The sequence below is a fragment of the Bufo gargarizans genome, chromosome 8, assembly GCF_014858855.1.
Source record: "Bufo gargarizans isolate SCDJY-AF-19 chromosome 8, ASM1485885v1, whole genome shotgun sequence".
Lineage (NCBI taxonomy): Eukaryota > Metazoa > Chordata > Amphibia > Anura > Bufonidae > Bufo > Bufo gargarizans.
The window spans coordinates 169,291,598-169,319,105 of record NC_058087.1 but is presented as its reverse complement, the minus strand read 5'-3'; the positions used below and the strand labels follow the sequence as shown (position 1 = coordinate 169,319,105).

Here is a 27,508-nt window from a genome sequence, read left to right as displayed (position 1 = left end):
ACTTGTAAGGGGGCAGGGCACTGGAGGTCACTTGTAAGGGGGCAGGGCACTGTGGAGGTCACTTGTAAGGGGGGGGCACTGTGGAGGTCACTTGTAAGGGAGCAGGGCACTGTGGAGGTCACTTGTAAGGGAGCGGGGCACTGTGGAGGTCACTTGTAAGGGGGCGGGGCACTGTGGAGGTCACTTGTAAGGGGGCAGGGCACTGTGGAGGTCACTTGTAAGGGGGGGGGGGCACTGTGGAGGTCACTTGTAAGGGGGGGGGGCACTGTGGAGGTCACTGTAACTGCTGGGGTATATATATAGGGCTACTAGCGATTTCCCCGTAACCGTAATAACGGAGGGAATAGACCGGCCTCTGGGGCACCACCTTTGGAACAGATCTAATAGACACAGAAACACATCATACCAGGGGCTCTCTAGTATTTTATTTTTACAGAATTCATTTTGTCTATTATCTATCTATCTATCTATCTCTATCTCTATATCTGATATCCTTCCAGTTCCCCTCGGTGACACTTTCGGACTCCTGCGGCGGTCACGTGACGTGTCAGGAGAGGCCGGGGCAGGAAGGGTTAAGGCGGGGCGGCCGCAGGAGGGGGAGGAGGGGAGTGCCCCGTCTGCTGCTCGTTACATCGTATCCTCCTCCTCCTCAGTGAGGGGGAGACAGGAGGAAGGGTGGAGAGCGGAGCCGGGAGGGGGGGACGCAGATTCCTGGGACGTTATGGCTTTCAGAAGGAGGAAAAGTTACCCCATCTTCAGCCAGGAGTTTGTCATCCACAACCATGCGGACATCGGCTTCTTCTTCGTCCTCTGCGTCCTCATCGGGCTCATGTTTGAGGTAGGAGGCTCCCGGTGCCTCCTGTGGGGTGCTGCACAGCTCGGCTGTTACTTCGGGTCAGGCTCCGGGGACTCTGCATTGCTGATGTGTCCGGCGGGGGCTCACTGGCTCCCCCTGGCGGCGGGGTGTGCTTCCTCTCTGTAGACCTGCATAGAATATGGGAACCGATCAGATCCGGGTGACTGCCTGGCCCTTTAAGAAGCCTGTTAACCCTTCAGGGGCAGCTTGCTGATGTGTCCCTCTCCCCTCAGTGTATTGCCTCCCTCTTTATCTTCTGACTGCATGGCGCCACCTTGTGGCGGGGCGTGATCAGAATAGGAACATTGGATAGAATGGGAATGATTTGCAGCAGTGATAGGGTTAACTCCCTTTATTTGCATGCTGTGCAGGAGGATTTAACCCCCTCGCTGCTGGGCAGAACATTTCGGACACTCTGTGCCCCTGCTCTTCACTTTGTGTCCCCAGACAACCCCAGATTAGACCCCGGCGGCGTGATGTCACACAAGCTCTGTGGGACTACACCTCCCAGCATGTCCTGTCACAGCTGATTGTGTATGGCTGGGGCACTGCTGGGGTTGTATTAGTTTTTTTTTTTCCTAGGTCCCAGCGCCCGTTTCTGGGATTGTAGCCGCAATACCAGAAATGGCCAATGAACAAGAGCGGCGCTGTAACCTGAGAGAAAAAAGTCCCCCATTTAATTTCTGACAACCCCTTTAAATTGTGTATGTTCAGCCTAATATTGGATGGAGCTGCAGTACCAGACGTGACCTATGTCCAGAGGCGGTGCTGTTTCCAATAGAAGGCAGCAATGATTTTGTCATCTCGAACCGTCCGTGGACGTTAGGTACGGGCGGCGGGCGGCTGCAGGACTGGCGTATTATGCTGCTGATAACGTATCCAGATTCCCGGGCCTGAAATCTATACCAGGGCCCCTTAACCGATCCGAGACCATCTTGGCGTGTGTGCCCCTTTAACACCCAATATCCAGACTGAGAATCGTCTACGTTTAACCCTTTATAAGCATCCTAACGCCCCATTGACGGCTGTACTGGCTGACTGGCTGGCTGGGGGGGGGGGGGGCATTTATTTTTGGGCCATCTGAGCCAGCTTTCCTTTGCGCCACTTTTGATAAATCTCGGCCGCGCTCTGTACCGCGAGGATTCCTGTATTAGGAATTGCTGACGATGTGAGCGCAAAACACGTTGAGGCTGTGGTTACTGATACAGCGCCACCCGTGCGGCTTTGGCGGCGTCAGGTATTGCGGCTCAGCTCCATTCTGTAGAATGAGATACGGTCCCAGATGCCGGCACTTGGTGACAGTCCTGTGTTGGGTACGCAGTGTCACAGGTTAGGTTATGTTTTTTTTTCTCTCTAATTTTCAAGATCTCTGCTTGCAGGCAGTAAATGGAAACCTTCTTACTTACATTCTAGAGCGGCGCCTCCTCCATACCAGCTGTTGTGAAACTGCAACTCTCAGCATGCTTCATTCACTTCTATGGGAGTTCTGAGAAAGTGAATGCTGGGAGTTGTAGTTTTACGACAGCTGCCGTGGCGGAGGTTGCTGACCCCTGGTCTAGAGGCTGTGCAGTGTATGGCGCTATATAGACACCTTTACTAGTTGTGTCCTTGTGTTAGCTGGGTACAGCCAGGATGGGTTTCCAGCCTCTGGTTCTACAGAAGAATTTCAGACAGCAAGCAGAGATCTTGAAAATGGTATAGAACTGAAATGCACTTTTTGCTGCTCTGCCGTTGGTCTCTGTTCACACTGTATGTTGCACTGTTGATATGTTTTTGGCCATTTTCTAACTCAACCTCCCATTAAAGGGGTTCTCCGCTTCGGCCATTCCCTGCTTGTTAGAAGGGGTTGCCTCATCATGGACAATGGGGCATATCGCTAGGCTATGCCCCCATTGTCTTATAGGTGCACCTATATCGAGAACGGAGCCCAGCAAGGTGGTGGCTGGAGGACTCCGGTCCGCCACCACCAAGTCGGCTCCCCATAGTAGTGAATGGGAGCATACCGCGCATGCGCGGCCCCCGCTCCCATTCATTTCTATGAGGCCGACGGAACTAGGCCCCACAGAAAACGAATGGAGGGCTGCCGTGCGCAGTGCGCCCTCCTTCACTTTCAGGGCTCCGTTCTCGATATACAGACCCGCACCTATAAGACAACGGGGGCATATCCTAGCGATATGCCCCCATTGTCCATGATGAGACAACCCCTTTAAGGCCTCATGCATGTATTTGGGAGCCTTCTCGTGTGGGTCCTAAATTCAGTGCTAAGGCGTTTCAGTGAGGACGTGATCTGGGTGCTCCCCCTCCTTCATATTTGGCGGTGAGGCGCGGGGTTCGGGTGACACATCTGCATGCCTCGACCTCTGTCATCTTTGTAGGCCGGCTTCATCAGGAAGGGTCGGTTCAACTGGACGTCTCTGATCTTCAAAACCGTTCTCCCTCCAGGCGTGTACTTATCCCCTGGGAGGGACGAAACGTGTCATGTTGGGACATGAGTGAGGGACTAGGCCCCTATAAGGGACAGGTTCCAGACGGGGTCGTCCCTATTGGGTCGGGTGGTCTGTATTTATGCTACAGCCCCTATCCCAACCAATTGTTCAGGGCATTTCTGTGAGGGTTACGTTTTATATGTCCTCAGCCGAGGTCCCTTTTCGAAGGATTTATTCTATATATATAAAGGTTGGACCTTTTTGTCTATACGCAATCATCGGGCACATAGTAGAGGAGTGTAGCGCCATATAGTGTGTTCTGGGCCAAATTGAGGCCTAGTTGTTGCCTGAGTCCTAACTTTTAGTGCTAAGGCCAAATCTGGTTGTCACAGGACGCGTATGGCGCGGACTGAGGGAAAGCAGCTGCTCCTGTGCGGCACCCACAAGTTTCACTATGAAGCTTGCATCAGTATGGCGGCACAGCTGCGTTTCAGATGGGAAGCGCCTGGTTTCAAGGGTCTGTGTGCTGCTCTGCTCCACTGAGGGCTAGACACGGCATACCACTTAAAGGGAAACTCCATGCCGCATAACATTGTATCCGCTGCCAAAGAGGTGTGGGGGGGAGGCACGTGTCCGCTGCTCTGCGCCCCTCTCACCCCAGAAACAGCACCACTCCTGTCTGGTATTGCAGCTGCGTCTGACATCCGTATTCACATGAGGCTGAAGGGTCACATAACCCTAGCTTTAGGCCTCATGCACACGACAGATCAGTTTTTTTGCGGTCCGCAAACTGCGGTTCCGCAAAACAAGGAAGCCGCCCGTGTGCCTTCCGCAATTTGCTGAACGGAACGGGCGGGCCATTGTAGAAATGCCTATTCTTGTCCGCAAAACAGAAAAGAATAGGACATGCTATATATATATATATTTTTTTTTATTTTTTTTTGCGGGGCTACGGAACGGAGAAACGGATGCGGACAGCACACGGAGTGCTGTGCGCATCTTTTGCGGCCCCATTGAAGTGAATGGGTCATGTGCATGAGGCCTTAATAAATTCTTATACGGCATCTTGAGACCAGGGCTGTTCATTGCTGTGCTGTAAATGCTGCATCACAGCAGCACAGAGTTTTTCAGAGGAAAAATAATATCTAACTAGTGAACCTTTTTAGAATGAACTTCTTGGGTCCCAGAAAATGTCGCCACGGCCGCTGCTTTCGGTAATGAATGTACTGGGAGAGGAGATGAGATGGCTGCCCTGTCGCCCCCTCTGTATGTATTGGGAGGGGGGGGGCTGCCCTGTCGCCCCCTCTGTATGTATTGGGGGGGGGGGGCTGCCCCGTCGCCCCCTCTGTATGTATTGGGGGGGGGGGGCTGCCCCGTCGCCCCCTCTGTATGTATTGGGGGGGGGGGGCTGCCCCGTCGCCCCCTCTGTATGTATTGGGGGGGGGGGGGCTGCCCCGTCGCCCCCTCTGTATGTCCATGACTATGGCTCAGCGGCTTGGACCAGCGTAGTGCACAAGACTTGCAGTGAATGTGTCACTATAAACTCCGCTCCCACAATGCGCTGCACTTGGCAGCTTTGGATGTGAATAGAGTAGACGACACAAATAAAGCAGCACTACCTGGTTGAAGGTAATCATTTGCAGGGGGTAATGACTTCCTGGACTTGCGCCGGCCTCTGGCCTGGTAATGGACTGTGGCTTCTGTAGAAGCAGATGATGTGGAGGTCACTGGGGATGGATGCTGGGAAGTAGTGACCGTTGGCAGTGATGTAACCTGCGCCGCGCGTTACGCTGCGCGCGTATTGTAGTCATCGGTAGAAATAGATATTCCACGTGTGTGACTTATCTCCAGCCCTCACACACTGCAGTTTCGCAGTTGGCGTGTTGCGACAGACTTCACTGGTATCGAGTCCTGGTTTGGTTTTAGATTCTGCTGATATAGATAAAAATTTTAGAATAAAAAAAAAAAAAGTTATTGCAAAAAAAATAAAAATAAACGTTAAGGCCTAGACTTGTAGAGATAGCTCAGCCGAATGTAATGATACCTTTCACTTAGTGATCCGTTGCTTCCTTCTGGAGAAAAAGCACTATTGATCTATATGCAAATGAGCAGTTAAGTGCGCTGTGGGTGGGGCCAATCCATTGTTCTCCTTTGCATAATAACTTCATAAATTAATTTCTACTGTAAAAAAAACATTTCCCGAACTCTGGTTCGGTTCCAAGGGACCACTGTGATGGAGCAGTGGTGGTGAACCTGTGGCACTCGGAGCCCTCTCTGTTTTTCACGGAAGCCCCGTTCACTTCTATGGGGCCAGCGTTGCGTGGAAAAACGCAGAATATAGAACATGCTGCGTTTTTCACGCAACGCAGAACTGATGCGTGAAATGAATGGGTCCGGATTCAGTGCGGGTGCTATGCGTTCACGTTGCGCATTGCACTCGTGCGGAAAACTTGCTCGTGTGAAAGAGGCCTTAGACTATTCCTGCCATTCATTGGCGCAGGGCGCGCTGTGAGCGGCACCGGCAGTGCACTGACTGTAGGCAGGTTATTATAGCCGTGTTGGCACTTTGCGATAAATACCGGTAAGTGGGTTTTGGGTTGCAGTTTGGGCACTCGCTCTGTAAAGGGTTCCCCATCGCTGTGATAGACCGATGTAACAAGTATGTGTGACGTGGTAATAATCTGGAGAGTGCTGCGGGCATTTGTATTCAGCCCCTCTTAGTACTTTGTAGGACCACCTTTCACTGCAAGTCTTTTGGGGATGTCTCCTCCAGCTTTGCACATCTACAGGCTGAAATCTTTGGCCATTCTCCTTTGTAAAATAGCTCGCGCTCAGTCAGATTGGATGGGGAGCGTCTGTGAACAGCAATTCCCACGTCTTGCCACAGATTCTCAATGGGATTTAGGTCTGGCCTGTGACTGGGCCATCCTAGCACATGAAGATGCTTTGCTCTAAACCATTCCATTATAGCTCTGGTTGGATGTTTAGGGTTGTTGTCCTGCTGGAAGGTGAACCTCTGCCCCAGTCTGAAGTCTTTTGCAGCCTCTACCAAGTTTTCCTCCAGGCCAGATTTGTGGCGTACATGACTTAATAGTTGTCCTGTGGACAGATTTCTCCACCTGAGCTGTGGATCTCAGCAGCTCCTCCAGAGAGACCATGGGCTGCTTCTCTAATTAGTGCTCTCCTTGCCGGGGCTGTCAGTTTAGGTGCATGGTCATGTCTTGGTAGGTTTTTGGATGATGGATTGAACAGTGCTCCGTGAGATGTTCAGAGCTAGGGATATTGGATATTTTTTTTTTTATTTTTTTTTATAACCTAACTCTGTTTTAAACTTCTCCACAACTTTATCCCTGACCTGTCTGGTGTGTTCCTCTGTTTTCATGATACTGCTCTGTGAGGCCTTCACAGAACAGCTGTAGTTAGGCCTCATGCACACGGCCGTTGTCCGCAATCTAGAGCTGCGGTGCTAAACGGAGCCACGGGACCCCACGGAAGCACTACGGAATGCTTTTGTGGTGTTTTTGTCTGTGCCTCTGCACCGCTGACAAATAGAACATGTTCTATTTGTTTGCGGTGCAAACGGATCACGGATCTGCGATCCCCAATGCACGGAACGGCCGCACAACAGCTGTGTGCATGAACCCTTAGGCTACATGCACACGAACGTTGTTTGTTTCCATGTCCATTCCGTTTTTGTTTTTTTTGTTTTTTTTTGCAGATAGGATGCGGACCCATTCATTTCAATGGGTCCGCAAAAAACGGTGTGCTGTCCGCATCAGTATGTCTGTTCCGTAGCCTTGCAAAAAAAAAAAATATAACCTGTCCTATTCTTGTCCGTTTTAGGCATTGTTACAATAGATCCGCAAAAAAAAAAAAATGGATGACATACAGATGTCATCTTATTTTTTTTATTTTTTTTGCGGACCACAAGACACATACGGTCGTGTGCATGAGGCCTTATACTGAGAAGAAATTACCCACAGGTGGACTCTATTTACTAATGAGGTGACTTCTGAAGGCAATTGGTCACACTGGATTTTGTTTAGGGGGTATCAGAGTACAGGGGGCTGAATACAAATGCACGCCCCAGTTTTATTTATAATTTTTTTTTGAAAACCATGTATCATTTTCTTCTCGCGTCACACATACTCGCTACTTTGTGTTTATCGGGCACATAAAATCCCAATAACATACACTGAAGTTTGTGGTTGTAACGTGAAAATGTGGAAAAGTTCAAGGGGTATGAGAAATAGTTTTGGGCACTATGGGGGTCATTTATTAAACAGAAATACACCTGTATTAGGTTTATTTCTGGCGCAGATTGCGGTCCTGTGACTTTTCCCTGTTCACATCAGGTCTAAAAAAAAAAAAAAAAGGAGGTAGATGTGGCAGGGAATGGGAAGGACTGGGAGGCCCGTCTCATTTACCATTTTCTGCGCCTGTTTTAGGTGTAGAAAATGGTCTAAATGTAAGACCGCAAGGAAGCCGGATATGCTGGATACGCCAAAAATAATATATATTTAAAATTATATTTATTATACATTTTTTTTAGAATTGCCTTTTTTTTATTATTATTATTGTGTGCAGCTTTAGCTTTAGGGCTGATTTTGGATAGTAAATTCCTTTTTTAGGAGCGCCCACTGTTCTATTCCGTATGTTGATGCACATATATATAATTGTCCTGTCGTCCAGCTTCTCATCCTGCTGGAGAAGAAGGAATAAAGCTGTCCTCTCAGTTTCCTCCTCTCCCTGCAGGAAGTTAATGCCGGCTCTGTGTGCGCCTCTCGCCTCTGCCAAAATATGACTGGAATGTGTCTCTCTCTGAGAGGAGGGCGAGATTTTTTTTGCCTGCAGTTCAGGGGTTTGGGGCCTGAGTGAATGCAGTGTCTGGAACAACCCGGCTTTTGTACACCTGGCTCATGGGGGGGGGAACCTGCTTCACTATTCATGGTGGTAAATGGTGGGATTCTTCATTCCCCCCCCCCCTGCCCGCCCGCCCCTCCTGGATGCCACGTTTTAAAAACTGAATGGATAAGTCAAAGATGAGGAGGGGGGAGGAGTGCAGAAAAGAAAAATGTCTTTACTCAATACCGTCCGGCCTTCTGCTCTCTACGACTCTAGAAGTGAAAAACTTACGGTATATCCTCCCCAGGACATAACCGAAACATGAACTGAAAAGCGCACGTCACTGGTGATCGTTCTCAATGGGTCCGCAAAAAAAAGGAAGTTGCTCTCTGTGCGTTCCGTTTCCATATGTCCTTATTTCCGTTCCACACAAAAAAATAGAACATGCCCTATTATTGTCTGCATTGCGGACAAGCATAGTACCGTTGTATTAGAGGCCGGCTGTTCTCTTCCGCAAAATACAGAATGCACACGGACAGCACTGCTAAATACATACGGTTGTGTGCATGAGCCCATAGAGGGATTGCCCCAAGATTTAGAGTTACCTTCTTTCCTCAGAATACAGGGTGAGTGTTTTGGGGCCCATTCACACATCCGTGTGTGTTTTGCGGTTCCGCAAAACATGGACAGCGGCAGTGTGCGTTCCACACATTGCCGGCACTAAGAGAATATGCCTATAAGAATAGGACATATACATTTTTTTTTTTCAGGATTGGAATTGCGGACCCGGAAGTGCGGGTCCGCAATTGCGCATCGGGGACGCACATTGTGTGGGCCCATAGAAATGTATGGGTCCGCAATTCCGTTGCGCAAAAATGCGGAATGGAATTGCGGATGTGTGAATGGAGCCTTATTGGTGGGGGTCTTCATCGCTATGACAGCTAAGTACAGCGTTCGCCTATCTCCAGCAGCCTATTGAAATGAATGGAGTGGTACTGCACATGCTCGACCACCTTTCCATTCATACAGGAAGCATCGTATCGGTGGGGGTTTCAGTGGTCAGGGTTTTATTTATTTATTTATTTTTTTATACCACCTCATTTTAGAATTCTCCCCCCTCCCCCTGCTTCCTACTACATTGTATGCAACCGTAAATGATGCCATTAAAAAGTGCAACTTGTCCACAAAAAACAAGCCCTCAAACAGCTATGGAAATGGAAAAATAAAAAAGTTATGGCTCTAAGAAGTCGGGGAGTAAAAAAAAAAAAAGGGAAATGGCTCGGTTTGCACAGCCCTACAATATTGATGACCTATCCTCAGGATAGATCAGCGAGGGCTCTTTGGCGCAGTCACAGCGCGTCCTCTCCTTTGCAGCGGCGGTGCACTGTAATTATCCATTAAAATGGGACAAACAATTTTTACTACACTGCGTTGCTGCTACAAGCGACACGATGCGCGGTTAATTTTGAATAGATAGCAACGTGAGCGTCGCTGCTGTGTCAAACAGCTGATCGGCAGGGCCACATTTGAAAAAAATATATACAGTACAGACCAAAAGTTTGGACACACCTTCTCATTAAAAGAATTTTCTTTTTTTTTTTCATGACTATGAAAATTGTAGATTCACACTGAAGGCATCAAAACTATGAATTAACACATGTGGAATTATATACATAACAAAAAAGTGTGAAACAACTGAAAATGTCATATTCTAGGTTCTTCAAAGTAGCCACCTTTTGCTTTGATTACTGCTTTGCACACTCTTGGCATTCTCTTGATGAGCTTCAAGAGGTAGTCACCTGACATGGTCTTCCAACAGTCTTGAAGGAGTTTCCAGAGATGCTTAGCACTTGTTGGCCCTTTTGCCTTCACTCTGCGGTCCAGCTCACCCCAAACCATCTCGATTGGGTTCAGGTCCGGTGACTGTGGAGGCCAGGTCATCTGGCGCAGCACCCCATCACTCTCCTTCATGGTCAAATAGCCCTTACACAGCCTGGAGGTGTGTTTGGGGTCATTGTCCTGTTGAAAAAATAAATGATGGTCCAACTAAACGCAAACCGGATGGAATAGCATGCCGCTGCAAGATGCTGTGGTAGCCATGCTGGCTCAGTATGCCTTCAATTTTGAATAAATCCCCAACAGTGTCACCAGCAAAGCACCATCACACCTCCTCCTCCATGCTTCACGGTGGGAACCAGGCATGTAGAGTCCATCCATTCACCTTTTCTGCGTCGCACAAAGACACGGTGGTTGGAACTAAAGATCTCAAATTTGGACTCCTCAGACCAAAGCACAGATTTCCACTGGTCTAATGTCCATTCCTTGTGTTCTTTAGCCCAAACAAGTCTCTTCTGCTTGTTGCCTGTCCTTAGCAGTGGTTTCCTAGCAGATATTCTACCATGAAGGCCTGATTCACACAATCTCCTCTTAACAGTTGTTCTAGAGATGTGTCTGCTGCTAGAACTCTGTGTGGCATTGACCTGGTCTCTAATCTGAGCTGCTGTTAACCTGCGATTTCTGAGGCTGGTGTCTCGGATGAACTTATCCTCCGCAGCAGAGGTGACTCTTGGTCTTCCTTTCCTGGGGCGGTCCGCATGTGAGCCAGTTTCTTTGTAGCGCTTGATGGTTTTTGTGACTGCACTTGGGGACACTTTCAAAGTTTTCCCAATTTTTCGGACTGACTGACCTTCATTTCTTTACTTAGCTGCTTTTTTCTTGCCATAATACAAATTCTAACAGTCTATCAGCTGTGTATCCACCTGACTTCTCCACAACGCAACTGATGGTCCCAACCCCATTTATAAGGCAAGAAATCCCACTTATTAAACCTGACAGGGCACACCTGTGAAGTGAAAACCATTTCAGGTGACTACCTCTTGAAGCTTATCAAGAGAATGCCAAGAGTGTGCAAAGCAGTAATCAAAGCAAAAGGTGGCTACTTTGAAGAACCTAGAATATGACATATTTTCAGTTGTTTCACACCTTTTTGTTATGTATATAATTCCACATGTGTTAATTCATAGTTTTGATGCCTTCAGTGTGAATCTACAATTTTCATAGTCATGAATATTTTTTTTTTTTTCATTTTTTTTTATTTATTTTTTACTAGAGACCATCCCCCCCCCCTCCCTGCCCAAATTGACTCGAATAGCAACATTTTTGCTGCATTGACTAAATGGGTGCTATGATTTGCCCATCCCTGTTGTAGACACTGGAAGGGTTAAATCCAGTTTCTTAGACTGGCCGGGCAGCAGTGCCTAGACAATGTGTTCTGAACCCTCCAAGTAAAATGATCTTGTGGGAAGATTCACCCAGGGTTGTCTCCGACATTGTGTGTTACTAAGCAACTTTATAAAGCATACATTCAAGAAAATACAGTAAATGTACAACTCTGCCATGTGTCGGGCGAGATAGGATCCAACCAGTACGTTCCGTTGACTGGGGTGGGAAGGGGGTTCTTATTCGTTTTCATAAAATTGGTATAAGAATTTACAAGAACTTAATTTGGATGTGACTAAAAATAGTGAAAATGTGTAACGCTCCTTATAAAGAGCTACAGAAGGCAGAAAGTATGACATCAGTACTGCTCCTATGTACAAGAATATAACTCCTATAATACTGCTCCTATGTACAAGAATATAACTCCTATAATACTGCTCCTATGTACAAGAATATAACTCCTATAATACTGCTCCTATGTACAAGAATATAACTCCTATAATACTGCTCCTATGTACAAGAATATAACTACTATAATACTGCTCCTATGTACAAGAATATAACTACTATAATACTGCTCCTATGTACAAGAATATAACTACTATAATACTGCTCCTATGTACAAGAATATAACTACTATAATACTGCTCCTATGTACAAGAATATAACTACTATAATACTGCTCCTATGTACAAGAGTATAACTACTATAATACTGCTCCTATGTACAAGAATATAACTACTATAATACTGCTCCTATGTACAAGAATATAACTACTATAATACTGCTCCTATGTACAAGAATATAACTCCTATAATACTGCTCCTATGTACAAGAATATAACTACTATAATACTGCTCCTATGTACAAGGATATAGTTACTATAATACTGTTCCCCGTGTACTACAAAGATATAACTACTATAATATAGGGCTGCAGTAAACGAATATTTTTGTAATCGAGTAATCTAATAAGAAAAAGCTACTTAAAATAACGTACGTAATTAGGTATGTATAAAGTTATTGGTTTGAAGGGGTTAATAACTTTATACATGCCTAATGCCAAGGTGCTTCCATTAACCCCTCCAAACCAATACCTTTATACATGCCCATTGGGTTTGGAGGGGTTAATGGAAGCACCTTGGCATTAGGCATGTATAAAGTTATTGGTTTGAAGAGGTTAATGAAAGCACCTTGGAGGTGCCTTCATTAACCCCTCTCTAAACCAATAACTTTATACATGCCAAGGTGGTGCCTGCAGCCTCCATTAACCACTCTCTTTCCATCTGCCTCCCCCCAGCCTCTGATATGCCTCCCCCCCAGCCTCTGATCTGCCCCCTCTGGTAACGCAAACCCCCCCCCCCCCCCCTCCCCAGTATTAATCATTGTTGGCAGTGGCCACAGGGTCCCCCTCCTCCCCCCCCCATCATTGGTGGCAGTGTCAGTTCCGATCGGAGCCCCAGCAGTGTAATGCTGGGGCTTCGATTGGTTACCATGGCAGCCAGGAGTCATGCTACTGAAGTCCTGGCTGCCATGGTATGTTAGTGAGCAGAGAGCAGCGCATTATACTCATGTGCGCTGTGGCCGCCGGTCGCTCCTTCTCATAGGTCTGTGCGGCGCATTGCTAATGCTGTAAGCATTAGCAATCCGCCGCACAGACAGAAGAAGGAGCGACCGGCGCCACAGCGCACGTGAGTATAATGCGCTGCTCACTAACATACCATGGCAGCCAGGACTTCAGTAGCGTCCTGGCTGCCATGGTAACCGATCGAAGCCCCAGCATTACACTGCTGGGGCTCCGATCGGAACTGACACTGCCACCAATGATGGGGGGGAGGAGGGGGACCCTGTGGGATATGGCCGGCACATTCATTGGTGGCGCAGTGGCCACAGTCCCTCCCCTCCTCCTCCTCCTACTCTGTCCTCATTGGTCTTCAGCGGCAGCCGCGCACAGTGGGGAGGGAGAGACTCCCTCCGCTGTGCCGGCTCAGTCCTGCCTCTCTGGCCTCCGGAGGACACGGAAGCGGTGAGTGAGATGCTTAATTTCACTCCCGCTCCGTGATCATGTGATGTAACGATTACTCGATGCAGGGAAACTGCTTCGATGAATTTTTTGACTCGATTTAATCGAGTTATTCGAATAATCGTTTCAGCCCTACTATAATACTACCTCCTATGTACACAATAATATATGGGTAGGTCATCAATGTTTTAGGACCTGAGAACCCCCTTAAAGGCATCAGAGGATTGCAGCATCAAGAAAGACTGCCACTCGGTTGCTGCTTCTGAAACTGCCCTCATCATCTACATGGGAACTGCCTTTGCTGCATCCCATGATTTTATTTGCTTTGGCAGCAGCTGCCTGGCACTGGTTTCTAAAATTTTGGTTATGTACCAATATTCCGGAGCTTCGCTCTACCATTTAATACACCATTTTTCCTAGAATTTACAGGGCCCTTAATAAATATAATATTAATAGGGTCCATTACTGGTCCGTGGTACCCTTCCCGCTCCTCCCACCCCCTTCCGAGGGTGCGCAATTTATAATCACCGACAGAGGATTAGAGAAGAAAGACCTGTAACTGTAGTGAAAAGGGGCCACCTTCATTAGGCTCTCCTTTTTAGATATTGGAAATATAGGTCTGTCTATCACAGTACGGTAAAAATTGTTTGGTTTGGAAATCCCTATAATCTGGCAAAAATAACCATATGGCCACAAACCTCAAGACCTGTGAAGTGGAGGCCGGCTCCTAGAAGGTGGTAATGAACAGGAGCCACCTCCATGATGTCTAATGGGGCACATGGGCAGTATGGTATGGGGCCGCTACATGGAGTAAATCCTATGTCGCCATCATGGTGTCTCAATTGGCCCAACAAAAATATGTCACCTCGAAAATTTTGGAAAATAAATATTTGAAGAACTCTGTGCAAATACCTTGAGGCTCCAGTCAGAAATGTGACCTGATGAAGGTGATAATTACCCGTCTAATCTCTGGCACACCCATATAAACATAATTACGTCTTAGAAATTAACTAAATGCAATGAATGCTGGATTTAACTCTTCACTGACGGGCTAGTCATCAGATGGTTGGGACCAAACTGTGGCCTTTTGTATGTTTTTAACCTATGATTATTATTATTTTAGGTGACTTTTTTTTTTTTTTTTTGTTAAAAATTAAAGGCTTTGCATTTTAATAATTTTGGGTTAAAAATTAATTTTTTCAGTTTGTCTTTTTTTAAATCTTCAGCCGTTAGTCGGGGGGTGAAGTTGGGTTAAATAGGACTGTATTGATGGGATGTTTTTGTCTCTTTTATGATGTATTTGAAAATGGATAAATAAAGTTTAATAAAAATAAATTCATCTATTTCCGGTATATAAGGGTTAAAAATCAGTCTGTCTTCTTTGCATTCTTTCATCTGACGGTTCGTGTGTAGCTTTTATCTCTGATCTTCCGACCACTTAACCCATATTCTTATTAGTTTGATAACAATTGAGCTATAAGTAATGTTCAGGAGGTCAGGAGATGAGATGCATATGAGCGGTCAGATGACATGATTCAGAGTAAAGAGACTGATTATTTTAATTTTATTTAATTTTTTAACCCTTGTATCTCAGAAATGGTTGAACATTTTTTTAGTATAAAAAAATATTATTTTTAGCCCAAAATAATTACAGTGAAATCATAAAATTGCCCCAAAGGTGTACATAGCCCTTCTATTAGTTTTATTTTCCAAGAATAAATCGGTTTGATTTCAGTTGTGATCACGTTTCTGTCTTCATTACAGGTCACTGCTAAAACTGCCTTCATCTTCATCTTACCTCAGTATAACAGCAGCCTCCAGTCTCTCGGTAAGTTTCCCTATCCCTCCGCAGGTTGGTGGTGTAATGGGGAGGGCAATGGATGTAAGTGTTCTTCTACCGATCCTTTGGAGGCATTTCAATGGCGGTGTTACACTTTACTCTACCTACTTGCTGGGTACTTTATTTAGCGAGCCATACCCTATAGAAGGGTGTGCTATAGGATGAGTACAAGTATGTCATGCCATGGTGGCAGTGTGATCCTACCTATGGAACTACTGCATCGGCCCGTTAGACACAGGCCAAGAGGCCCATTCAGCGAACCAACACCCTGCTCTGTCTTGACAAGAGGCAAGAGCCCCAAAACAGATGTCTGCAGATGGGTCACTCTTTATTTTGGCAGAGGCTAAGGACGAGAAACACTGGGAGAGTCCCTTAGAGAGAAGGACCTGGTTGTACATGTGAATCATATGCTAAATAGCAGCTCAATGTCAGTCAGCAGCATCTAAGACCAGCAGGGTATTGTGTTTTAAGAGAATGGACTCGCTTTTCAAAGCTTTGACTCGGCCTCTTCTAGAGTATGCAGCTCAATTCTGGATACCACGTTATAGAAAGGGTGTCTTGGGTTTGTAAGGGTACAAAGGGGACATCAGGAAAAGTCTAGTAAAAAACTGTCCCATGTGCAGTCCTCTCGAAAGACAAGAAGGTGCTACTGAGGTGACACAACAACAGTTGCTTGTGCCAAAACAGGGCCTGTATAGTTTGGCTCATACCTTGAGCGGTTTATTGGTTTCTTCTAGATCAATACGAGGAAATGTACACATAATCTCCACCCTCAAATATTGGTCACACCGCCGTAACATAGGCAGAGACTACCAAAAGTGCCGAAATGCCCCCTTACATGGTGGCATCCATCAGAGAGCACCCACCCCCCCACCTCTTTTACATAGTGCTCCTCACTTTCATGGCAGGAGATTCCATCACCAGTTTGTTGGTCAGAGGTCTTCACTTTCTGGGGAGTCCTGGACATTCCTGGAAGGTAGTTAAGCATGGAGTTCACACATCTGATGTCTCCCTCTAGTCAAACACCTTCCTATATTTGTCTTCTATAGTCTTTCAGTCTCGTCACTCCTCGCCCCCTCCCGTTATGGTGGACTTTATGTAAATTCGGATTCAGCCACCTGTTTCCTCGTACAATATATGGAGAATAACGCTGGTAACTCCAGCCACATTGATGTCTCTTTACGTTCCAGATGGCGAGATCTTCTACTATCACTATGGTGCGAAAGATCTGGTCACCATATTGTTCTACGTTATCATTGCAATCATTCTGCACGCCATCGTCCAGGAATACATCCTAGATGTAAGTAGATGATCCATACCTCCAAACCAGTAACGTGGGAGATTGGAAATTGGGGGTTATATGTAAATTATAATTATTATTAGCCAAACGTCCTCCTAATACATATAGAAAAATTAGTACAACTTTTTGTAGATTGTTATTATTTCTGTTTGTTCATGTCCTTGCTTTGAGATATCTCCAGGAAGTTGTGATACTTCAGGTTACCTAGCAACCAACGCTTCCTGTCTGGGTGACCACCCTTTGAATGCATGTAGCTACATATACTGAAGTGGTCACAGGACGTTGTGTCTGCTCTACAATAGACTGCACTGTCTTGAGCTACACAGAATTGTATTACATCCCTCACGCTAGGTAGGTCACATACCTCCCAGCTTTGAAAGAACGTAAGGACAGACAATCCCGCCCTCAGCATCACCATTGTATCCAACTTTACCTGGGTCCTAGGGACAGATCCCACAATCTAGGACTGTCCCTCTGGACTCAGGATGGTTGGGAGGTATGGTACACAAGAAGGTTAGGATGGGGAAACTTGGGCTCTAATAGGGTCATTGAGCAAGCTGATGTAAAGTAGAACTGACTTAGTTGCCCAGTGGCAACCAATCATATTCCACCTTTCATTTTCCAAAGGAACTGTTCAAAATGAAAGGAGGAATCTGATTGGTTGCTATGGGCAACTAAGTCCGTTCTACTTTACACCGTTTTGATAAATGACCCCATAAATCTCCATTTGTCCTCAAACGTAACTGGAAGTTTACATTTATTCTGTAAATTTAAGAAAATAATTTTAATTTTTTCTAATGGGCCCCCACAGAAAATAAACAGACGCCTTCATCTGTCGAAGGTAAAACAAAGCCGATTCAATGAATCCGGGCAGCTGGCGGCGTTCCATTTGGCCTCCATGTTTTGGAGTCTGTATGTCGCAGCCACGGTGAGTAGCGCTATAATGATGTCAGGATATTGGGGTCTGTTGTACATTAATGGGGTGATCATGTGAACCCCTAATTCTAATAATAGAGAAGATGGTAATCCAAGCTGGCACCAGGGTACAATCATAGAAGATCGAGAGGCTGCTGTGCCCATTTTCTGGTTCCTGAGAAGGGCCCAAATGATCTCTCTACTCTATGTGAGTGTACTAGTGCTATACATGATACACCGTTGAAGGGGGCGCCTGTTAGACAATTGCTGTTAGGGCCCAGGAGGTTTAAAATGCACTTGTCAGCAGGATCAACTCTATTAAACCAGGCATACTACCTGATGGTGTTGATCGTGCTGATTAAAACAGTACTTGTCTTCTGAAAATCGGTTGTGGCGTTCCTGAAAAAAAAATACATTTATCCTTTACACAAATTAAGGCATCAGTACACCAAGGGGCGGGGTCTGTTCACCCGGGGCAGGCCACACCCCCTCAGTACCCTGAAGCCTGCATCTGCATAAAGAATACAAATATTGTTTTCTCAGGAACGCCACAACCGATTTTCACAAGACGGGTATCATTTTAATCAGCAGGATGAACCCTACATGGCCATATGCCTAATTTAATAGAGTTGATCCTGCTGACATGAGCTCTTTAAATTCTGGTTGGTGCTATATGACACCAGTGTAAAGACAGGCGTGTCCTGTGATTGAGGTTATGGAATTCATCTGAATGCAGTGTTGCTTTATAACCTATGCTTCTTGCACATCCAGAGCTGCATACAGAATGCATCTAGCTGACAAATGGAGCTGAGCCCTTATAATACCCCGTGCATTGACCTTAGCTAAAATATTTTTTCTGCCTGAACACTACATCTCCCACAATGCATGGCGGCACAAGATGCCAAGCGCAGGCCCCACCCCTGAGGACCCAGGGTTATAATATATACTATGATTGATAGTTGGAGGGGCCCCGTTACACATTCTGCTTTGGTGCCCAAGAGTTTGGAGTCAGTCAACATGTATTACCGTCTGAGAGCCGACAGGGACATGAGCAGAAATCAGAATGCAGTTCTGGATGTGTTTGGAGTATAAAAAACAAGTATTAGCTCTGCATTAGGTGTAGATTATCCATGAGCGGATCATATTTAACCCCTGATATAACGCATGTCTCTTCCTCTCTAGGAAGGTTATTTATCCAATCCAAAGACCCTATGGGAAAGCTACCCTCATGTGTACTTACCGTAAGTACTTCTGTCAGCCGGTGACCTCAGAGTATGTATAGTATTGGCTTTTCCTTAGAAGTTGTATTATAAGACCTCACGGAGGAGCCGCCATTCTGACCATGGGCACCATCTGCATGTACCTCTCTGGGCGGCTGTGCGGTGTTCCTTCAGATTCTCCGGGTTTTATTCCACACTCCAAAAACTTAAGGATAACGTACTTACTGAAAACTTTAAAGGGGTTGTCAAACTTCAGACATTGGCGGCATATTGCCAGGAAATGGCACTACTGTCAAATAGGTGCGGGTCTCAATTAATTTCTATGGGAGTTCCCAAAATAGCTTGGCTCTTGGCTCTCCTATTTCCAGCAGTCCCATAGAGGTGAATAGAGCGGTGGCCGTGCTCGCTCAGCGCGCTCTCCATTCATTTCTATGGAACTTCTGAAAATAGCCATTTTCCGAACTCCCATAGAAATTAATAGAGCGCACACTGCACGGGCCCGATCAGGAGATAAGTGCGGTTCTCAGAGGCGAAACCCGCACCTAATGACTTGGTGGCATATGCTAGCGACATGCCACCAGTGTCTGAGATGTGGAAACCCCTTTAAGCCCACCCCCCTGGGCACGCTCATTCCCACCAGTAACAACCACATAAGGGTGTGGTTTACATAATCCCTACCCATTTTTAATGCAGATTTGTCGGGATAGGCTCTGAAAATTTAAAGGGGATGCTCACGTGGTCCCCACTGCTGGATTCGGTCTGTGTGGCTCTCGGACAGGCACTTTCTCTCCGGTCGTGGGGGGGTGGGGGGGGGTGTCACGTGACCTCTGCAGCCAATCACAGGCTGAACTGGGGGCCTGTTCCCCTTAGGTGACGGAGCTGGTCACTGCGGTGGGGACCAGGTAAGTTTTGTCACCGGTGTGGGTCTCTCCTCGAATAACCCCTTTAATTTGTAGTTTATTTCTATTTTATTTTACATTTCAATTTTATTTTTTTCCTTCAAGGTTTCAAGTGAAGTTTTTCTACCTGTGCCAGCTGGCGTATTGGCTGCACGCCCTGCCAGAACTATATTTCCAAAAAGTAAAGAAGGTATGCGGCGCCATTTTTGTCCTTTTTCTAGTTTGTTCTTTGTGCAATAAAAGAGCAGATGTTCTTAAAGGAACTGTGTGTTATGCCTAGTGCAGGGCTTGAGGGGGAGGAGCATGACACGGGGGGTTCAGAGAACCGCTTAGGGAATCTGTCCCTCTCACCAACATCAGATAGGATCCCTGTGTCATGCTACACCCTTTCACCAAAATCAGAGGATCCTGTGTCAGGCTCCGCCCCCTCACACCCTGCTCTAGGTATAACACGGTGAGGAAGATTTATGATAAACCTCTAATCAAAGACTCTATTTGTTGCCCATAGCAACCAATCACAGCGCAGCTTTCATTTTTCTGGAGCACTATAAGAAATAAAAGCTGTTCTATGATTGGTTGTTATTGGCAACGGAGACCATTTTGTTTTTGGATTGACCCCTGCACAATGACACCAGAAACAAAATTAAGCCCAGCACTAGATCCTTTATCGAGAAAGCATGGCGGTCTGATGTTGTCACTTGCACGCCATGTTCTTTGTTGCTAAGCAACAACTCAAATGTATATGGCTGGCCAAACTACAAGATTATTAAAAGGGTCGTCCAGGATGAGAAGAACATGGCTGCTTCCTATTATAAAGAGCGCCACTCCTGTCCACAGGTTGTGTCTGGTATTACATCTCAGCCCCATTCACTTCAAGAGAGCTGAGCTGCCATACTGGACACAACCTGGGGTCTGTTTCTGGAAGAAAGCGGCCATGTTTTTTAACAAACCCTTTAGGTCGAGTTTTTCACATTCTGTCGCTCGATGATGTCATCGGTCATGTGATACTTGGTTGCGGCATGTCATACAACTAACGCCGTCGTGATATTCAGCATCTCTTATTTCCTATTGTCTTGAGGCTGCAATGTTCAAGCTTTCTCCATTATCCATCATGACCCTCGTTGGCGCCAAAGTTGCAGGTTAGGCCGACGTGGCACAGCATGGAGGAGAAAGTGGTGATATTTGAATGGTGCAAAGATCTCGCCACGTGTTTCGGATCCGGATCACATGGCTATTTGCTTCTGTTATGTCCCTGTATGGACTGAAGTGGGAAGATGGCGCCGTTGCCCCTTCGGCTGCTTCTTGTGGGAATTCTCACCATTTTCAGGGAGGTTTGTGATGTCCCCGCTGCTCCTATGAACTTGACATAAGGACACGTCTCTTTTATATAAGCCATGTGCACGGATCCGCTCGGTGGAGTAATGATGGTCCCCGCCGCTTGTGGTGAGCGCTGGATGCATAATTATACTGCGTGTAACTGGAGCAGGATGTGGACTTCACCGCTTTGTCGGCTCTGCTATACATGCCGCCATCGTGGGTAATACACATGTCACTGGCTGACAGACAGGCCGTCCTTGGATCACACGTAGCCACTTCAGTCTTAAAGCCAAAGATTTTTATTTATTTTTTTTAGCAAAAGTTGAATTTTTTTATTTAATTTTTTTATGTCCAAATCATCTGAATTTTCAGACTAACTGGGGAAAGTGTATATTGTAACCATGTCCTCAAAGAAATGCATGACTGGACCACCGGGTAGATCACTGCCCCCATAAGATTTTCTCTCTTAAAACACTCTGTGCTGCTGTGGACACCTTGTGACTAGTGATGAGCGAACTTCTGTTTTAAGTTCGGCGTCTAAAGTTCGGCTTCCGGTTAGCGGAGAATCCCGATCTGGATTCCGAATACCGTTGTGGTCCGTGGTAGCGGAATCAATAATGGCCGATTATTGATTCCGCTACCACGGACCACAACGGAATTCGGAATCCATATCGGGATTCTCCGCGAACCCGAACTTTAGACGCCGAACTTAAAACACAAGTTCGCTCATCACTACTCGTGACGCACACTGCCCTGTCCTCTCTTCATCTGAGTGAATCCACACAATGCTCCCATGAAATGTTCCTGCTCCTTCCACTACATAATAAGAAGTATGTGCCCCCCCCCCCCCATCTCTGTTGTGGGTGACATGCTCCATCCTGCAGGGTGGGGTAGTGGGTAAAATTGTCACAGAAGTGGCCAAATAGTACCATTCAATGCATAAATAAAAGAACCATACCGTGCTTACGTAATAGTACCATACGGTGAACTTGTAACAGCCCAGATTGAGTTGAAATAATACTGCTGCACAGAGCATACAGAGTGCACCATTAAATAAAACTGCTACCCTGAGCATACATAGTGAAACGTTTAAATAAAACCGCTATGGTACATCATAAAAATAACACTGCTACCCTAAGCCTACATAGTGCTACATTAAATAAAACCACCATACAAAGCCTACATAGCGCCACATTTAAAAAAAAAACGCCACACAGAGCCTACATGATAATAAAACCGCCACACGGAGCCTGCATAGTGCATAATGATGTTTTCTTTATTTTACTAAACAAGTGAGGATTTTTTTAGTATGTGGTGACGATGGAGGTTCCAGGTCCAATTCCCTGTAATATAATGCAGACCTGACATTGCCACTTGGAGTGATTTCCTCACTTGAATGGACAGGTCACTGCGTCCCTCAAGGTCATCACACTCCTCTCCCGCTGCTACCATTGTTCCTGTAGTTGGATGGTTTATACAAGCAGGACGGCTGATATCGGCAATTCTGGGTCTGTGCGCTCGTGGTCCAGAAAATAGATTGTGAGCTCTGAAGGGGGAAGAACCTTTTGGACCTGGATATCTCATTAATATGATTGTATAACCTGCCTTCAGCTCTAGCAGTGAAACTTTTTGTATTTCAATTCCTTTCTCAGGAGGAAATCCCTCGGCAGCTTCAGTACATTGTACTTTATGTACTTCATATAGGAGGAGCATATTTACTCAAGTAAGTCGTTCTGCATTCACTACGTCGTCCTAACCCCTTCCCTGCGCCTTCTCAGAATAATACGTCAAGGGCCTTGGGTGGTAAAGGCTCTTTGGGCACTGCAACTATGACCACATGCTTACTTTTAGAGAGAAGATCCAGGTGTCATGGATGGCGGGTGGGGGGATAAAGTTAGAGTTCTTGTGGGCACCAAATGAGCTGATAAAACATGGACATCACACAAACATCATCCGTATTTTCTGCGGACCGCAAAATACATAGTCGTGTGAATGAACCTTAGCCTAAAATCTTGGTTGCTGTTTCCTTCCTCAGACCAAAAATCCCAAAACATAGGCATGAAGTTCATTTTGCCCCCATCTCTCCACAGTTTAACCCGTTTAGGGTTGATATTGCTGTTACTACAGTCAGTGGCGGAGTTCCTCTTCCATATTGCGAGGCTTTTCTACTTCACTGATGAAAACAATCAAAAGCTGTAAGTATTGTGGGTCGAGGAGCCCTGCATGACCCTCCCGGTTGGGTGGAGACGGTCAACTATATTTCAATAAACGAGTCTGAGAAATGCCGTCTCTTGTCTATGTTTTCCCCACAGTTTTAACGCCTGGGCAGTGGTGTTTGTGGTCACCCGGCTGTTTACTCTCACCCTTTCGGTCCTGACGATCGGGTTTGGTCTGGCTAGGGCAGAGATACACACCTTTAACCCAGACAAAGGCAACTTCAATACATTACTGTTCAGGTAAGTTGGGTTGCCGAGGTCACTGTTCTATTACTGTGCTGTGATGTGAAGAATAGGGGTGGGGCTGTGATTTTTATTTTATTTTTTCATGAGCATGGTCTTCTAATTGGTTCTCTGGTGTAGTATTCTAAGATCTGGGAAATCTGTCTTCTCCAGGATGATTGTGTTGCTCATGATGTGTGTGTCGCAGACCTGGATGATGTGGCGGTTCATACACTTCCAGCTGCGTCGTTGGCGCGAGTGCTGTAAAGAACAAGCTGCTAAAAAGAGGATTCCTGTAGCTGTGATGGCCAAGCAACAGGTCAAGGTTCTTAAAAGGGATACAGGTAAGAGTTGGCGTCTAAGAGGAAAGTACCACAAGCAGAAGTTGTCCAAATGTGTATCTAGGCCTCAATGTCCTATCATCATTGGTGACCACGCAATCTTTGGTGGTCCACATGAGACATTCTGTCCCATGATCTTCTTGACAGGTATAAAGCAGGTCCTAGACCTCAAGGTTTGAGTTGCGCAGGTGAAGGAATCTGCCTACTTTAGGTACATGCCCTAAAAGATTTTATGGAGGGGGATTCCATAAGATTCCTTTTCTGGAGAACTTCTTGGAACCCAAACATTATGCCGATGCTGCTCATTGATTTCCAACCCTGCACTTCTTGAGCTACTCCTTTTGGTGATAACAGATGATTGGGTGGTCTCAGCTGTAGAAGCCCCATTAATCAGCCAGTCAGTGACAAAATGTATAACTTGCAATGGAAATTCTCAGATATTTCTCAAAAACAATGATGGTAGCTTCAAGAGTTGAGTGAAGTAAATTGTTGAAGGGGTGGTAATAGTTTCTTAGTCATAGCAGCCAAAAATGGCTACCTTAATGGGGTTGTCCATGTTTTTGTTTTTCATTTGCCACCAGCAAGCTGTACCCATGGAGACATCTATACTCATCTGCTCCAAGCCACCAGGTTTCCTTGTTCCTAGGTTGTCTTCACTGAACTTCTGGTCCTAAGTCTGTCTGCTTTCACACAGATGGAGTTGTGTGCACTGCTGCAGCCAATATCTGGCCTCAACGCACACGTGTCCCCAAGCAGCACATCACTTATGGGTCATTTTGTAAGGGGCTTCTGGGTTGAGCAACCATTTTCTAGATAAGTCGAGTGCCTGAGATCTAAGGAAGGGCACAAAGATTGAACATCCAATCTTGTAGCCTAGAGACTTCTTACGGCAATGATATTGCTGCCTTTAAAAGGCCACATCCTTGGCCAAATTTGGTTACCATTAGAACTTTTTTTTTAACACTGCATTTTTTTTCCTTGTTCCCGCAGGTTATCACGAAAACGGATTGATAAAAGCTGAGAATGGATCCACACCCCGACCGAAAAAAATCAAGTCTCCATAATAAAAAGCACAACATCAAAAACCAAGCCAAACCCTCATGTGACAGAGAATCCCGGGCACACAGAGGAACGGGACTAGAACTGTGCCTCAAACACTGTCTTCTTTTGTGCCTCTTTGGGCCAGAACAGAAAAAAGTGCCTTCTAAGAATCCTCATTAGAAACTTTTTGTTATGGTATTTAACAAAAAAAATTGCCAAGTGCCGAACTTGCCTTCCACCCGTACTTGGTACATGGCCTCGGAAAGCTTACATTCCCTCCTTCAGAGTGGATCACAGTATTTCATTATATATATTTTTTTCTAACCCTTGCACAGTGAACTTTTTGCAATGCCGGCTACACCATCAATCATTTGTTAGGGCTCTACCTCCATTCATGGCCCATTCAGTGCTGTCATTGTATTCTACAACATGTAGGCACCACTGCTTGGATGTTGTTTGTCTCACCTTGTTAGACTGCTTGTTGGTTCCTTCAATGTCTTTGCCATTCTTCGTCTCCACAGCTAAACCATAGCCAGTCAGCCAAATAATTTTTGTCCTTGAATGGGTTTTTTGTGATTCTTTTTTCGAAACCCAATCCATGTGTTTTTACTGCCGATAAGTCAACAAATTGGGGTTTTGATCTCCTCTAGGATCGTAGGGTCTTCTTCTGTTTGCAAATGAGTTGGATGTGTTGGCATAAAGATTAAGCTCCTTCAAGTTCAAGCCACGTGTCCTTGACCGTCTGGAAGTTCCTTGTGTGAACTGGAGAGCTACAAGTACCTCATAATGTTTTCAGGAGCTTGGTCAACTTTTTGCCTTGAGCAACTGGATAAAACTTTCAACACGATAAACCTCACTTGACCTAGTCAACCATATGCACCAAAGGTCACCGAGCAGATATCTCCTCTATGGTTCCTCTGGGTTAACCAGGCTTGATATTTTGGACATGAAAGTTCCTATATCTTGTTTCTTTGTGTCTTGAGGTCTAAGTTGAATATGGCTTGTGTGGTGGTTGACGCCCAATGGATTATAGGCATTTAGTTGAAATTATTGAAGGAAAGTCAGTGGGGATTGTCCGGGTTAGAGAAAAGTGCCCTATTTATTTTCATGGGTCTAAGCTGCAATACCAAACCCAACCATGGATAAGAGTGGTGCTGTTTTTGCAAACTGGTCCTCAATGACTTATTTGAAAATGAATGTTGAGGTTAAATCTGTGTGTAATCTTGAGTAACTTTACAAATACTTTCCTTACAGTGATCTTCATTTACAAATTATACTCCAGTCACCTCCAAAGCTGTTGGACCTCCACCCATTCTCAGTATGAAGTGGCCCCAGCACTACGTCACCTTCACAGTTTTTTCCCTACGCTATGGGGCCCCCAGCCACTTGCTGTTCAGGGTACTGCAGTGTGGGCCCATTCAAGTTAGTGGAGACATGCTGCGGGTGGGCGGGAGCATTGTTGTACAGGAATAAGAGGGTGTCGCTCTACAGTAGCACTGCGGCCCCTTCATTGTCAGGATCGTGGGGGTCCTCGAGTTTAGCCCTCACTAGTCCTAGCGGTATGCCGTTACTTTATGACATGGGGATACCTATACTTGCAAACAGTCCTGATTTTGCTGGGACAGTTCCCCCAAACTGGGGTGGGGCTTATGCAAACCACACCCAGAAGTGAGTGTTTGGGGGACTTGGAGGGTCCATTCACACGTTCGGCAAAATGGGTCTGCATCCGTTCTGCAATTTTGCGAAAACAGGTGTGCGGACCCATTCACTTTTAATAGGGCCGGAATGTGCTGTCCGCATCTGCACTTCCGTTCCGCAAAAAAATAGAACATGTCCTATTCTTGTCCGCAATTGCGGACAAAAAAAAAAGGCATTTTCTATGAGAGTGCTGGCAATGTGCGGTCCTGCAAAATGCGGAACGCACATTGCCGGTGTCCGTGTTTTGCGGATCCGCAAAACACATACGGACGTGTGAATGGACCCTGAGACTGGGCCCAGTATAAATACAGCAAATCCCTCAGGAATCCCTAGCGCACCATTCTCTGGAGCAGCAGGGAGATGTTTGGTCCTTTTGGTCTGTAGCTTTGGATGTGACTGGAGCATAAAATGTGATGTAGCTCCAAACACTTTGCTTTACATACATTTTCAGCTTTATATCGAGAGCTCATCCTACAGCAGAGCCTAGATCAGGAATGCTCAACTTGCAGCCCTCCAGCTGTTGCAAAACTCCCAGCATGCTTGGGCAGCCTACAGCTATTAGGGGATGCAGGGATTTGTAGTTTTGCAACAGCTGGAGGGTCCACTGGTTGAGCATCCCTGGCCTGAATCAATGTCTGACCAACCAGATTGACAATCCGACTCAATCAGACTAGGTGGGGAGTGGGCCTCATTTATCAGAACAGTCTGACACAAATCGGTCTTTATTGCCCATAGCAACCAATCACAGTGCAGCTTTCATTTGATTGGTTGTTGCTATGGGCAACAAAAAGTTTGTTTGATATTTCTGCCCTAATGACTTTTTTGGAAAGCCCAATCTGATTGGTCGATGTCTATAGTGTATACTCATGGTCTGTTCTCCTCACGGAGGTCACTAGGCACAGAAGCAGTTTTTGACATTGAACATTTCTAATTACTGTATTTAGAAGGGATTTGGATCATGTGATCGAGCAGCCAGGTGCTAATATTGTATGTGCTCTACTGCCACTAGTGGTGGGAGGTTGCAATTACAGTAAATCCTCTCCATAAGGATTCACGTAAAATTACTGAGGCAGATTGTGCCCTCTGCGCTGGTGAAATAGCGTAAGGCAATGTGAAAAGTGCCCGTCAGAA

The 27,508-nt window shown here is 46.0% G+C and overlaps 1 protein-coding gene across 1 annotated transcript; it reads left to right on the top strand.

The window, feature by feature from the left end:
* Positions 1 to 580: 580 nt before the first annotated feature.
* Positions 581 to 26,490, top strand: TRAM2 (translocation associated membrane protein 2). The gene is made up of 11 exons (XM_044302955.1): positions 581 to 838; positions 15,133 to 15,196; positions 16,399 to 16,508; positions 17,320 to 17,436; positions 18,606 to 18,664; positions 19,648 to 19,732; positions 22,512 to 22,582; positions 22,950 to 23,054; positions 23,172 to 23,315; positions 23,472 to 23,641; positions 24,629 to 26,490. The coding sequence occupies exons 1-11, from the start codon at positions 722 to 724 to the stop codon at positions 24,700 to 24,702; spliced, it is 1,116 nt and encodes a 371-aa protein (XP_044158890.1). The 5' UTR covers positions 581 to 721; the 3' UTR covers positions 24,703 to 26,490.
* Positions 26,491 to 27,508: the final 1,018 nt, after the last annotated feature.